The 15314-nt window shown below is 49.8% G+C and overlaps 1 protein-coding gene across 1 annotated transcript in view; it reads left to right on the top strand.

Moving 5' to 3' along the window:
* Arhgap25 (Rho GTPase activating protein 25) overlaps positions 1–15314 on the top strand; it is a 76436-nt gene that overhangs the window by 22876 nt on the left and 38246 nt on the right. Inside the window, 1 exon segment of the mRNA XM_051154669.1 lies at positions 7867–8066. Coding sequence (XP_051010626.1) covers positions 7867–8066 — 200 coding nt within the window.

The raw sequence follows: 15314 nt of genomic DNA, 5'->3' as shown, positions 1-15314 counted from the left end.
GGAAGTAGAAGCATGAGGTTGTTTATACATAACGCTTGAGGCAAACTTGGGTGGGGGCCATGTGGGTGTCCTATGGTTTCAGTCTGTTCCCCCAAAGCTCACATATTGGGAATTATTCTGCCGTGTCTGAAGGCGGGGCCTCTCAAAAGATAATCATGTTACAAGCACTCTCCTCACGGCCGGAGTGATGTCTTTATCTGAGGAACAGGTTGTTGCAGAAGTGATTCCAACCCTCTCTTATTTGCCTGCTCCTTCCGGCTCAGAGGCTGGTACCATCTGCAGCCTTCAGAACTGTAAACCAAGCGTCCTGTGTTCTGGGTACATGACTCAGCTCCCAGGGTTCTGTTAAGCAGCAGTGACTCCGGAAGACCAGGAGCTTCCTGTGGTTGGTCCTCACGGCTTTGCTCCTACCCAGATGAAAAATGGGCTGCCTCTGTCTCCTGCACGCTTTCTTACCCTAGAAGTACTCTGCTTTGTAATGTGGGCAGCCGTCCTCACCACAGGATACCATTCTTTCCTGGGTCTTGTGGCCTGAGTATGGATCGCTGGCTTTCAAATCAGATTTTCAGTAGCTTGAGGTAATCACTTTAGCTCGCTGCTCTTCAGACCCAGGTCTTTAAGATGGAGGTCGAAGAATTCAGGTAACTACCTAACGGAGAGCCGGTGTGGGGAGGGCAGTAATGGAGGCGTGTGAGGCACTGACCATAGCAGGTGCTTGTAAGTACTTGCTAGACATTAAGTAACTGGCTGCTGTTACTGGAGTAGGCGCCATTCCTTCTACTGGGCGCTGCCGCACTGAACTAGTGAACACACCACACACCAAGAAGGCCCAGAAATAGGAAAATTTGCCTTTTTTTTTTTTTTTTTAAACAAAATAAAGCCCCTTGATGGTAATTGTCAAGACATCCCAAAATGGTTACTTCATTTCTCTGCTGGCCAGACCTCTTCTAGGCTATGTGACATTCTCAGTGTGTGACACTCTCACTGTGTGGCCCTCTCAGTGTGTGGCACTCTCAGTGTGTGGCACTCTCACGGTGTGGCACTCTTTACTGTGTGGCACTCTTTACTGTGTGGCACTCGTTACTGTGTGGCACTCTCACTGTGTGGCACTCTCACTGTGTGACACTTTCAGTGTATGGCACTCTCACTGGCTTCCCTCTGTGCCAGCTGCTGCTGTGTGCAGCCCCACTGACTTCTGAAAATCTGTCACTCACTTACTTTTTACTTACTGAATGGATGGATGGATGGATGGACGGATGGATGGATGGATGGGAGATTTTCATGCCAGGTAAAATTTTCCTCCTAGGCTTTCTTGCCCCAGATTCCTTTTTTTTTTTTTTTTTATGTGGAGATTTCTTCTTCTTTTTTTTTTTTTTAATTTTTTATTATTAATTTATTCTTGTTACATCTAAATGGTTATCCCATCCTTTGTGTCCTCCCATTCTTCCCTCCCTTCCCTTTTCCCCTTATTCCCCTCGACTATGACTGATACTGAGGGGCATTACTTCCCCCTGTATATGCTCATAGGGTATCAAGTCTCTTCTCGGTAACCTGCTGTCCTTCCTCTGAGTGCCACCAGGTCTCTTCCTCCAGGGGACATGGTCAAATGTGAGGCACCAGAGTACGTGAGAAAGTCATAGCCCACTCTTCACTCAAGTGTGGAGACTGTTCTGACCATTGGCTAGATCTGGGTAGGGATTTAAAGTTTACTGCCTGCATTGTCCTTGGCTGGTGCCTTAGTTTGAGCGGGACCCCTGGGCCCAAATCTGCCTATCATAATGTTCTACTTGTAGGTTTCTAGGACCCTCTGGATCCTTCTACTTTGCCATTCTCCCATGCTTCTCTCATCTAGAGTCCCAATAGGATGTCCTCCCCTCTGTCCCAGTTTCCTGGTAAGTGAAGGCTTTCGTGGGACATGCCCCTTGGGCTAGTATGCAGATATAAGTGAGTATATACCATTTAAGTCTTTCTGCTTCTGGGTTAACTCACTCATTATGATAATTTCTAGCTCAATCCATTTATCCACAAATTTCGGGAATTCCTTGTTTTTAATAGCTGAGTAGTATTTCATAGTGTATATGTACCACAGTTTCTTTATCCATTCTTCTACTGATGGACACTTAGGCTGTTTCCATTTCTGGCTATTATGAATAAGGCTGCTATGAACATGGTTGAGCAAATTTTCTTGTTGTGTGCTGGAGCATCTTCTGGGTATATTCCAAGGAGTGGAATAGCTGGGTCTTGAGGAAGCCCTATTTCCATTTTTCTGAGATAGCACCAGATAGATTTCCAAAGTGGCTTTCCTGTGAAAACCAGAACTGTAGGGTGGCTGAAAGCTAAGCATTCTTGCTCTCTAACTCTACCCTGACCTCTTCCTGCAAATGGTGAGTCTTGCTGGTCTGTGAGTTTCTCCAGACTGGGAGGTATGTGGCCTTGGATCTGACACTGTCCTGCTGCTTGTCAAGGGTTCGGCAGTGTGGGCAGTGTGAGCAGCGGAGAGGCTCGCTTATCTGAGGTCCGCAGACTCCAAACATCACGGAGACCCCTGGCTCCTCCTTGCTCCTCCTGTCCTTAGCCTGTGCATCCACCCTCAGATGCATCTCACAGTGTGTCCTTTCCTGTCAGCACCTTCCTAATCCAGGCCTGTGTCACACCTGGGCTACAGAAGAAATCAATGTAAGGAGCACACTGTCCTGCAGCTTGGAGGCGGAGGGGCGTGTGTGGAGGGGGGAAGAACAGAAAATGTGAGAAAACCACAAAGACTCCAGGTCTATTGCCAGAGTGTTTACATTTGATCTTCTAGGAGAGGGGCGTCGAGGCTCATGGGAGATTTGTAATTAGGAGACAAACCTAAGTCTGTTCTGCTAGTCTTTTGTTTCCATCTCTCTTCTTCCTTTTATCTTTTATCCTTTTCAGCCTCTAATCTCATTAAAAAAAAACATTGAATCAACGACATATGGGCAATACTAATGTTTACAGCACTAGCTTCTTTTCAGTTCTGTGTCTGAAAGGTTGGCACGAGCTGAGACCTGTGCATTGTCATTGTTAACTCTCCCGGCTCAACACCCACAATGTGCTCCTGTTGCTCACAGTCTCACAGAGGAAGAAACAAGCCATAGAGCAGACTGACACTCAACCATGGCCACTGTTTCAGAAGCCTGTGTAGCCTTCTACCTCATCCTGCTAGCTCTTGCTGGGGGCTGCACTGAGGGCCAGGACACAGGATGAGCGAGGACACACACAACGGCAGCACCCTTGTCCTCTTACACTGTAAGCTGAAAGTGAGACAGGGCAAGAAAGCTGCCAGGTGTGGTAACAAGTGCTGCCCTACGTATGTGTCCCTGCTGAAGAGGGCTAGAGAACTGCCAAGTTCAGCTGCTGGGTCTTTTTATGGAGGCGTGGCCTGATATGAGTCTCAAAGGGTAGACAAGACCTTTTTCAGAGGAAATTGCTTCAAGGAGCACGCTCCACACAGGCTGGAGGCAGGGGGTGGGTGGGGGGAGAACAGAAAATGTGAGAAAGCCACAAAGACTCCAAGTCAATGGGCAGAGTGTTTACACTTGACCTTCCAGGAGAGGGGTGTTGAGGCTCATGGGAGATTTGTAGTTAGGAGACAAACATAAGTCTGTGCCTAAGAAGGGTCACAGCATCCCCTTTGCTGACTGTAGGTGCCACAGCTTATTGGGGGCAGTCATTGAGACAGTCACAGGATGCCAGTTCTAGAGACCAGAGAAAGGCAGGCAGGCAGGCAGGCGGGGGTAGGTCTGTGAGTACAAGGCGAGGATGACAGATGCTAAGGAGGAGGAAGGTAGTGAATTTGACAAGCAGTGTGGTAAACTTGAGAATTTCCCTTTGGTGCCTGTAAGCGGTCAGGCGAGTGGTTCTGCAGCGTATTAGAAAGGTCTGGGGGGGGGGGAAGCCATAGGAATTCCCCTCCCCTTCCTAATTCATTCGGACAGGTTTCCACAGTGATGCTCAGCTCAGAGTGAGAAGACACCAGCAGAGCCCCACTCACCCCCCCAGCTTTAAATCCCAATGAACATCCTCCCCACATCCACAGCCACTGACCAGGGCCTTGCCCAGGACAGCAAAAGGTTGAGATATTTCAGAGGTGGACCCTAGGAAAGTTTGTGGTTGTTTTTCAGGTCAGTGGGTCAGCAGATGGGACGAGGAAGAGGAAGTGACAGTGTTTCCAAGGCGACTTCTCTGCTCTAACTTCCTTCTTTAATTTTCTCTTGTTCCAACTTGGGGCAGAAAAATAAGCTAACTTCTGCTACAGAAGTAAAACCCTGAGTGTGTGGTACATCTTCTCTTCGTCTCCTCTCCCTGCGGACTAAAATTCAGCAGGGACACTCTACTTGCACAGGATGTTTTCATGGTCCTCCCTTGCTCAGCAACACGAAATGTGCCCCCCACCCCCCACCCCGCCTCATTCTATCTCAAAAGAAGGTTGGAGCCTCACTCTACACCTAAGTCCACTTCTCTGAGCCCATTAGTCCATTGGCTACTGAGTGCTTGAAATACGGCTGATATAAATGTAGTTTTTACCTAATTCCATTTACCTTGGTCCATTTAACTGTCCAAAGCCACTTACATGAGTGCTGTGTTGTCTAGCACAGTGCTAGCCAGGGGCTTGGTCTTTTTCCCTTTGCTAGTGTAAGGGTGGGTTTCTGGTTCTACTGAAAGCCCCACCCTGCTCTTGTTCCAAGGAATTCTGCAAACACTGAGTAGCTGTGGTCTCACTCCCCTCCCTAGTCCCCCTGTAGTAGGCTCTTTATCCCACGCCTAGTGCACACCTCCTCCCTGAGGGAACACTTGCCATGGGTGTGAAGATCCGCTTGTCGCCATGATCATTTTCATTATGAGGAATTAACCATCGACAGAGGCAGATCACCTACAAAGAGGGGCTATTCAAAGAAGCAACAAAAGACATTAATCAAAGCCAAGACCCACGAGTCTGTTTCTCTCACACTTGGATTTTCCATAAGAGGCCTATCTGATGGCCAGAACTTGGGGGCTAAGACGGAGCAGGAAGCTCCTCTGTTCAGTAGCTGGCTCACTGTGCCCCAGCTGTCAATCTCCCCCAGCACTGGGGTCAAGTTCCAGCCGCATAGAATGTGTATAGACCCCTCTCTACACGCTCTAACTTTAGAATGGGTGACCCTGGACATATCAAGGATGGTAGGATGGCAACAGGTGCCCAAGGAACACTGGCTATATGGGAAATACAGGGAAAGTGGTATCACTTTAGGCCAGGTCTTGGTGCTGAGATGCCTTCCCATCTCATGGCTGTCACATCTTCTTTGGGCCGTATTTAAAAATACCAGGCACTCACACATCCTCCTGACTTTCCCAGGCCGTTCTTCATGGCATAGGCTTTCTTAGGGGTGATCGTTGTTGGCTTGACTATTGTCTTTCATCATAAAGAACCATTTCCCCTAGGCACTGGGTTCCATGTTAATCAGATTCCGTCCAATCTATAGTGCCTTTCTGGTCTCTGCTAATCACTGTCCCATTTCTAGATGCTTCTAGTGATGATCCTAATAAGGTCTGTGGGATTCTGGGAGTGGCTCAAGAGGCCTATGTCCTTCCAGACACCGTGTGGCTTTTGGCTAACTTCGTCCCTTTCCATGTTGGTTCCATTTGGTTGTATGGAGGCTCCACATTACTCTGCTGCAGGAAAGGAGTCTTCTTCCCATATATGATGTCGCTGCGGATGAGCAGCCATAAGGGCTGCACTGGGATGGGCTTACACAGAGGCCCTTGCAGCAGAATGCCCACTGCCTCAGTCTTCCATTCTCTTCAAAAGTTTTGTGTGTAAACAGCGTGGTTGTTCTTGTCCTGGTACATATCAGTCTCTTCAGGATACACTCTGACCCAGAAATATACCACGCTGCACAGTCTTTAGTCCTTTGCTCAGGTCCACCCCTCCTCCTTGCTCCATGGCCAATCCCTACTCACCATCTCACCACCTGGATGGTTCCTTTAAATGATCAGCTCCAGCGGGAGACTCTGCAAATACTATATAGCTGAGAAGAAAGATGGGAAATCAAGGGTTTTTTGTTTGTTTGTTTGTTTGTTAAGGTGTCAAGACACACTGATACAAAATGATCTCTTTACAAACTAAACGGCAAGTTATCACCCACAACCGCTCACTACCTGCTCTCCCGTGTTGATGGCCGTCCAGCTGAAGGCTCAATCAAAGCATGTGTGGCAACTCCTTTAGCTCCCTAGCAGGAGTTAAGGAATGAAAGCGCACCTGTCTCATAGGTTCGCAGAGTAATTACAGGGTTGAAGGGCCCAGCTGAGCAGAGTCCCGTGCACACAGCACTGTAGCTCTCCGCATTATACAGACGACAGCTTTGACACAGCAGGAGTCAGGGGAGAAAAGATACTGTTCTGGGTAAAGTTTTGGTACTTGGAAGGATGCCATGGGAATGAATAAAGGCTGAGGACCACAGGCCTAGAAGGAGACAGGTAAGCAGGAATCCAAAGCAACAGGGAGAAGTTGTCAATCAAATGCACTAAAGATGGGAATAAGCGGAGAGAGGTTTGAAGCCGGAAGAGAGGGAGGAATCGAGGACACTTTAAAAAAATGATCTCCATTCTTATGTTGGAAGTAGTCATCTGTTGACAAAAAAAAAAAAAAAAAAAAAAAAAGAGTGACCATATGCTTAACGGAAAGTGTGATAAGTGGCTTCAATAGTTGTTTGTTTAGTCTTCACAACTCTGCCTTGAAAGGACTATCATCAAATCAACCCAGTTTAACTAGTAGGGAAGCTAAGGCTTAGAAAAGTCTCAGTCAGAAACAAGGAGAGAAGGCACAGGTCTCTAGTCAGGAAAGACAAAAGGGATGAGACTAGGCTTGATAGCTTAGCCATGCTATTAGTGTCTCAGTGTCAACCAAAGCCAACTAAAGGAGGCAGAGGCTTCCATCAACAGCAGAGTCGAGCACGGACACTGGGCATCGGAGTACAGAGCATCAGCACACAGTCAAGGCTCCAAGGAGAGATAACTGACTGTAAGGCCACTGTTGAGCTGGCTGGAGAAGAATGAAGTCAGGTGTTAGAAGAAAGTGCTGGCTGGAAACCAGGGTGCTGAATGGGTCACTTTGGAAGTACAGGAAGGAAGGAGACAGCTATTCTGGGTGCGAGTCACCATGGAGGCACAGGTCAGGACCCAGTCAAATGACAGGCAGAACTCTGTAGGAAAGCTACAAGCCAATTATAGCACGCAGTGGGTGGAGGGGGTCTGCCTTCAAGCTCTGCTTCTGCTAGTGGTGACAGTCTGATGAGAAACATTAGACAACTGCACCATCCAAAGCCCTTGGCCCAGCAAAGTGATGTAAACACAGTGGGCAGGGGACTGGAAGGCACATGATAACCCTTGGCCAGAAACCTCAGGAGATGCCAAGTCCTTGTGAGCTGGCATGTGGGTATGGTCTGCTGGAGAGACTGTGTTGGACAGTGAGGTCCAAGTTACAGGCTGGCTCCCCAGAAAGGCCACGGAAGAAAACGAGGCACCTTGCAGTGGTCTCTGCAGCTGTGTGGGCCTTGTTCTGAACACAGAGAGGAGAATTATTTTGTCCCCTGTCAGATACTCCCACGCAGGAAAAGGAAGTACCTTCCGTCAGATGCTGTGGCCACTTCCTCTTCAGAGGCTCCAGCCAATCTCCGCTTTGCAGCTCACAGGGCCGGAGGCAGCTGGACTGCAGGCGCTGGTTGGTTTGGGCTCCTTTTAGAAGCAGGACCCTGGCTCCTCTCTGAGGTGTGGGGGACAACAGGGCTTCCTCGCTACTCCCTCCCCTGGTCTTGACTCTGTGCTGCATGTCTCTCGGTCAGCCTGCCTGTCTGTTCCTCTCTATAGCTCGGTCAAGGAGTGTGATGACTGGGGAGCAGATGGCGGCCTTTTACCCACCAGCAACCCCCAACCCTCTGGAAAGGCCAATTAAGATGGGCTGGCTGAAGAAGCAGAGGTCCATCGTGAAAAACTGGCAGCAGCGGTACTTTGTGCTGAGAGCCCAACAGCTCTACTACTACAAGGACGAAGAGGAGTCAAAGCCACAGGTACCTGCTGGGTGTGTGTCCCTGCTTCGGGCCCAGAGGACCTGGGCTTGCTTCAGGCAGGGTTGCTTTCACTCTTTCACTCCTAGAGGCCCTTGGGGGTCAGACACCTCTGCCTTGGACAGTGCTGTTGCCTTGGCATGATTCTCTTTATGTACCCCGAGTGTGAAGATGGCAGAAAGGTTCCCACTAACACAGTACGGCTCCTGGGGCACCCCAAGCCCAGTCTTACACCCTAAGGATGACACTGAGATGGTAGCTCAGGAGAACTGGTTTGGACAGTCTTCTTTTGCTGTTGTTGTTCAGTAGATATGTATCGAAAAACTATTATATTTAATTCCTAGTGTGTTCATTCACGCTTGTTCTCCTACTAGTTACCATTCTGGACACTTAAAGTAAATCAGCAAATAAGCAGCGAAAACATCTGCTCAACGGAGCAGAAAAATAATCACAATAAGTAAGGGAAGTGTGTCGCTGTTAGGAAAAGGTGAGTTATGCGAGGAAAGAGGGAAATGGGGTGAGAGAGGAGTTTGAGAGACGTAAAGTGGGGACTGTAGACTGACTTCATGCAGGTGGTGGCAATGCGACAGAGGGAGGGGGTGTTGCTAGGCAGATCTCTGGGATAAGAGCCTCCTGGGCAGAGGGAACAACGGCCATACACAGACTAGCAGGGGTGGGGTGGAGGCATATGTGGCCTGTGTGGGAAGCACCAGGGGGTCTGGGTGGCAGGAACAGAACCAGTGCTGAGAAGCAGCGGGGAAGAGGTCAGAGGTATGGGGCCAGGGGTCTAGGTTCAGGAGGCAGGTTGCCAATGTTGCTGAAAATACCTGGGGATTTACGCTGAGTGTCACGGAAGCCACTGTGGGATTCTGGAGAGGGGAGAGACAGTCTTTAGCTTGCGGCAAACAGATGGTTCTGTGTGTCCTAAAACAAACTGATATTTGAGCATAGAGCATACGTAATCCAGATAAGTGGTAATGGTGCTAGGGATGTCAGAGGGAGCTGTGGACTGAAAGCCAGTGCTCAAAATCAGGATATACCTTGAGAGTAGAGGAGTGGAGGTCACACAGGAGGGCAAGCAGAAGTGTGCAAGACAGCTTTGATCCTCAGTCTCAGGCCTGGGGCTCTTCTCCCTCAATGCTGATGTTCACAGTGAGGCGTGTGTGTGTGTGTGTGTGTGTGTGTGTGTGTGAGAGAGAGAGAGAGAGAGAGAGAGAGAGAGAGAGAGAGAGAGAGAGAGAGAGAGAGAGAGAGAGAGAGACTATCATTAGCCATGCCTATGGGATCCTGAGTATAAACTGAGGTCTCTAACACCCGAGATGGATGCACACATCCACCCAGAGTTCCTATCTATGATGATGGAAGCAGGAAGGAAGGGCTTTTGAGAACTTATTAGAGAAAACAGACCCCAGCAATTAGGAAGGTGCAGCTAAGCAGGTGAATGGGCAAGCAGATGGGTGGAACCAAAATGAACCGGTCACGGAGACTCCACCATGCCAGGCTTTTCGCAGACATCTGTGTGTAGCGAGCGACTGGACTTCCTGTTCTTCATGAGCAACTCAGACCCTATCAAGTCTAGCAAACACAGGACAAGATCACGGTGGCTGGTGCCTCAGTGTGGTCGATGTCAGGATCCCGTGGGAGGCAGTGCTGCTTCAGCCACCCCGAGCCCACAGAAAGGGCCGCTGGGTAGTGGTTGTCTCCGTGAAACGTGGAAAGCGAATGGTGTTTCCCACGGAGCACTGCATTCTTTTTGTGGCGGTGGCAATTACCGATCCTGGATCCTCCTTTTCTGTTTAAAACGAGTCACTGCTGCCTAACCTGTTGTCACATGATCTAATAGTATGAATCACACATGAACACCTGCTGTGTAAAAGTGAACCAGTACCAGGGAGTAGGTTGGTTTCTTCCCCTTGTGAGAAACTCATTGCTTCTCGCGGCTAACTTGACGGGACATGTAGGCAGTGCTGTCCTAAGTCCGCCAGGACGGCTTGTTTTTATGAGCTCTAGGAATACAATTATCAGATCAGGAGGCCAAATGAGGAACCCGCACATCCCCCTACCAGGTGGCTAAAAAAAGCGGCTGATGAAACAACATGCTTATTTCAGATCTAAGAATAAAAACCGTCAGGATAGAACGGTTATTCTGTACAAAGGATGTGTTTTTACGGTGTGCTGCCATTCAGATTTGATTGTAAAAGCGGCAGGTGTGCACTGTAGGGAATGCAGATGTCAGAAAAACACAAATAAAAAGGTTATTCCCAATCCCATGAAGAAATAGCTGCCTAGGGCGAGCATCCCCTGTGCACAGACACCTAGGGCCAGCATCCCCTGTGCACAGACACCTAGGGCCAGCATCCCCTGTGCACAGACACCTAGGGCCAGCATCCCCTGTGCACAGACACCTAGGGCCAGCATCCCCTGTGCACAGACACCTAGGGCCAGCATCCCCTGTGCACAGACACTTAGGGCCAGCATCCCCTGTGCACAGACACCTAGGGCCAGCATCCCTTGTACACAGACACCTAGGGCCAGCATCCTCTGTGCACAGACACCTAGGGCCAGCATCCCCTGTGCACAGACACTTAGGGCCAGCATCCCCTGTGCACAGACACCTAGGGCCAGCATCCCTTGTGCACAGACACCTAGGGCCAGCATCCCCTGTGCACAGACACCTAGGGCCAGCATCCTCTGTGCACAGACACCTAGGGCCAGCATCCTCTGTGCACAGACACCTAGGGCCAGCATCCCCTGTGCACAGACACTTAGGGCCAGCATCCCCTGTGCACAGACACTTAGGGCCAGCATCCTCTGTGCACAGACACCTAGGGCCAGCATCCCCTGTGCACAGACACTTAGGGCCAGCATCCCCTGTGCACAGACACCTAGGGCCAGCATCTCTTGTGCATAGACACCTAGGGCCAGCATCCCCTGTGCACAGACACCTAGGGCCAGCATCTCTTGTGCACAGACACCTAGGATCAGCATCCCCTGTGCACAGACACTTAGGGCCAGCATCCCCTGTGCATAGACACCTAGGGCCAGCATCCCCTGTGCATAAACACCTGGAGCCAGCATCCTCTGTGCACAGACACCTAGGGCCAGCATTCCCTGTGCATAGACACTTAGGGCCAGCATCCCCTGTGCACAGACACCTAGGGTCAGCATCCCCTGTGCACAGACACCTAGGGTCAGCATCCCCTGTGCACAGACACTTAGGGCCACCATCTCTTGTACACAGACACCTAGGGCCAGCATCCCCTGTGTACAGACACCTAGGGTCAGCATCCCCTGTGCACAGATACCTAGGGTCAGCATCTCCTGTGCACAGACACCTAGGACCAGCATCCCCTGTGCACAGACACTTAGGGCCAGCATCCCCTGTGCACACACCTAGGGCCAGCATCCTCTGTGCACAGACACCTAAGACCAGTATCCCCTGTGCACAGACACTTAGGGCCAGCATCCCCTGTGCGCACACCTAGGGCCAGGATCCCCTGTGCACAGACACCTAGGGCCAGCATCCCCTGTGCACAGACACCTAGGGCCAGTATCTCTTGTGCACAGACACCTAGGGTCAGCATCCCCTGTGCACAGACACTTAGGGCCAGCATCCTCTGTGCACAGAAACATAGGGCCAGCATCCCCTGTGCACAAACACCTAGGGCCAGCATCCCCTGTGCACAGACACTTAGGGCCAGCATCCCCTGTGCACACACCTAGGGCCAGCATCCTCTGTGCACAGAGACCTAGGGTCAGCATCTCTTGTGCACAGACACCTAGGGTCAGCATCCCCTGTGCATAGACACCTAGGGCCACTATCTCTTGTGCACAGACACCTAGGGCCAGCATCCCCTGTGCACACACCTAGGGCCAGCATCCCCTGTGCACAGAGACCTAGGGCCAGCATCTCTTGTGCACAGACACCTAGGGTCAGCATCCCCTGTGCATAGACACCTAGGGCCGGCATCCCCTGTGCATAGAGACCTAGGGCCAGCATCTCTTGTGCACAGACACCTAGGGCCAGCATCCCCTGTGCACACACCTAGGGCCAGCATCCCCTGTGCATAGACACCTAGGGCCAGCATCTCTTGTGCACAGACACCTAGGGTCAGCATCCCCTGTGCATAGACACCTAGGGCCGGCATCCCCTGTGCATAGACACCTAGGGCCAGCATCCTCTGTGCATAGACACCTAGGGCCAGCATCCTCTGTGCACAGACACTTAGGGCCAGCATCCCCTGTGCACAGACACTTAGGGCCAGCATCCCCTGTGCACAGACACCTAGGGCCAGCATCCCTTGTGCATAGACACCTAGGGCCAGCATCCCCTGTGCACAGACACTTAGGGCCAGCATCCACTGTGCACAGACACTTAGGGCCACCATCTCTTGTGCACAGACACCTAGGGCCAGCATCTCCTGTGCACAGACACCTAGGGCCAGCATCCCCTGTGCACAGACACCTAGGGCCAGCATCCCCTGTGCACAGACACCTAGGGCCAGCATCCCCTGTGCACAGACACCTAGGGCCAGCATCCCCTGTGCACAGACACCTAGGGCCAGCATCCCCTGTGCATAGGCACTTAGGGCCACCATCTCTTGTGCACAGACACCTAGGGCCAGCGTCCCCTGTGCACAGATACTTAGGGCCACCATCTCTTGTGCACAGACACCTAGGGCCAGCATCCCCTGTGTACAGACACCTAGGGTCAGCATCCCCTGTGCACAGATACCTAGGGCCAGTATCCCCTGTGCACAGACACCTAGGGCCAGCATCCTCTGTGCACAGACACCTAGGACCAGCATCCACTGTGCACAGACACTTAGGGCCAGCATCCCCTGTGCACACACCTAGGGCCAGCATCCCCTGTGTACAGACACCTAGGGTCAGCATCCCCTGTGCACAGATACCTAGGGCGAGCATCCCCTGTGCACAAACACCTAGGGCCAGCATCCCCTGTGCACAGACACCTAGGGCCAAGATCCCCTGTGCACAGACACCTAGGGCCAACATCCCCTGTGCACAGACAGCTAGGGCCAGCATCCCCTGTGCACAGACACCTAGGGCCAGCATCCCCTGTGCACAGACACCTAGGGCCAGCATCCTCTGTTCACAGACACCTAGGGCTAGCATCCCCTTTGCACAGACACTTAGGAAGCTGTCCTGTGAGATTCAAATGAGGACATCGTTTAATAAAAATGGCAACATGTCACAAACACTGTTCCCTAGTGTTGAATGCTACTTTATAATATAACCAATAATCCCAGCAAATAATACGTTGTGTAAATGTTCTGAAATTAAAAAAAAAAAAAAACCTAAATTTCTACTGTTGGAAATTAGGGTTGATGGTCACATTTTATCATCACAAACTACAGTTGGTGGCCATCTTTCAATCTTCATATAATCTCCGTTATCTCTCTAAAATGACGTACTTAATATTCTATTAACTACAGTATTATTTGTTACCACTTTGGGGATTCCTGAAAGTATCTAGAATTGAGCTGGAAGTTATAGTTACAGGTTAGATTCTTGAAAACAAATAATACTCTATTTTCACATTCCCAAAAGTGGGTAAAGGCTTAAATGGGAAACACATATTTGCAAAAGAAAAGACTGGCTTATTTTATAATTAAAAATCAATGTAAGAAAATAAAACTTCAAATAATAAATGGATAATAAATGGTAAACACATATTCTTAATATTTAAAGTATTATAAAACTGTAAGAAAAATTCAAGCAAATCAGTAGAAAAATGGCCAAATTTACAAAAACAAAAAACAAAAAACAAAAAAACAAAAAAAACAAAAAAACCCAAAAAAACCACTGTGGCCAATAGAAATGTATTAAAACTCTGATTTCACTAATAATCAGTGTTATACAGTGTACATTAAGAGCCACCGTGTCCTCTTGCCAAAGTGGGAAAGGCATTTTAAATGTTATGGATGAATCTTGGGAGCAGGAATGCCGTATATAGCCCGAAGTGTACGCTGTCTGTACATTACAAAAAACCTTCCTTCCCTATTCCAACGTGCAGGAATTTAACTTAACTGGCCTGTCAGCGGTAAGCTAGCAAATGTTTAACAACAGGCTCTTCGATGGCAAGTTTTTTATGCAGAGTTTTCCAATTTCTGTGGTGTAAATATTCATTTCCTGGTTGAGTCAAAATACCACCTGAGGAATGGAGAGGTGGCTCAGCTGAGGAGAGGCTACTGTTCCAGAGGCCCCGAGTTCGATTCTCAGAACCCACAGTATCTGTGACTCCAAACCCTCTTAACGCTTCCACAGGCACCAGGCATGCATGTGGTACACAGCTATACATACATGCATACAAAACACTCATACACATAAATAAAAACCAACTAAATAAAATCAAAGTACCACAGGATGTCACTGCACTCAGAGTTGAGAGGATATACAACAGAGCACTTACAGCATTTCTCCACACAGATAAATCACACCACAGGCATAATGGAAAGATGTGACAAGGAGCAGGAAATGACAAGTTTGGGTTAATGTTATCGTTTTATTTTCTTACTTTTAAAATGATGTCGGGGTGGGGGATTTGTGCACCTGAGTGCAGGTATCCAGGGAGGCCAGAGGTGTCAGATTCCCTGGAGCTGAAGTTATGGGTCATTGTGCTGGAAACCAAAATTGGGTCCCCGGAGAGAAGGAAGTAGTCTTAACTGCTGAGCCCTCTCTCCAGCCTCACATCATCCTTTCCAATATGAAGTCATTTACCGTGCGCTCACACAGTGTACATTATAGCAATGGCTGTGCTTAGCAGCTGGCCCACAGAGCTTTCAATGTGCCTCAGTCTACCTTCAGGAGCCAGCGAGCTCTGCCTGTGTCCCATCTCCACTCCAAGCCCACCCAGGCCAGCAGACGTTGGGACCACTTGGGAGCCTTCTCCCTCTTTCCTGCCCACCCCCACTCCCACAACGCCTTCCTATAGTCATCCTCCTGTTTGTTTATGATGTCCTGTCGGAGGGTCTCCTGCACAGCAGGCTGATGGGGGATCTGCACGTCGATGCTCAGCGGGAGTGACTTGAAATCCTGTTGCTTTTTTGTGCTAAGCCTGGTTGGGAAATTCTGGTCAGGAAATCTGGATTCTCACTGTCTGGTGTCCAGCCCGTTCTTTTTCCATTTAGTTACTTGTGCTTAACTAACTTGAGAGCTAGTTAACCCCTCTAAGCCTTGTTTCCTCACCCTCCGGTCAGGGCAAACAGTCTTTCCTGGATTTCTCACGAG

Source organism: Acomys russatus, chromosome 13 (genome assembly GCF_903995435.1).
Source record: "Acomys russatus chromosome 13, mAcoRus1.1, whole genome shotgun sequence".
Classification (NCBI taxonomy): Eukaryota; Metazoa; Chordata; class Mammalia; order Rodentia; family Muridae; genus Acomys; species Acomys russatus.
The sequence above is the reverse complement of the archived record's forward strand: the minus strand, read 5'-3'. Positions and strand labels throughout refer to the sequence as shown.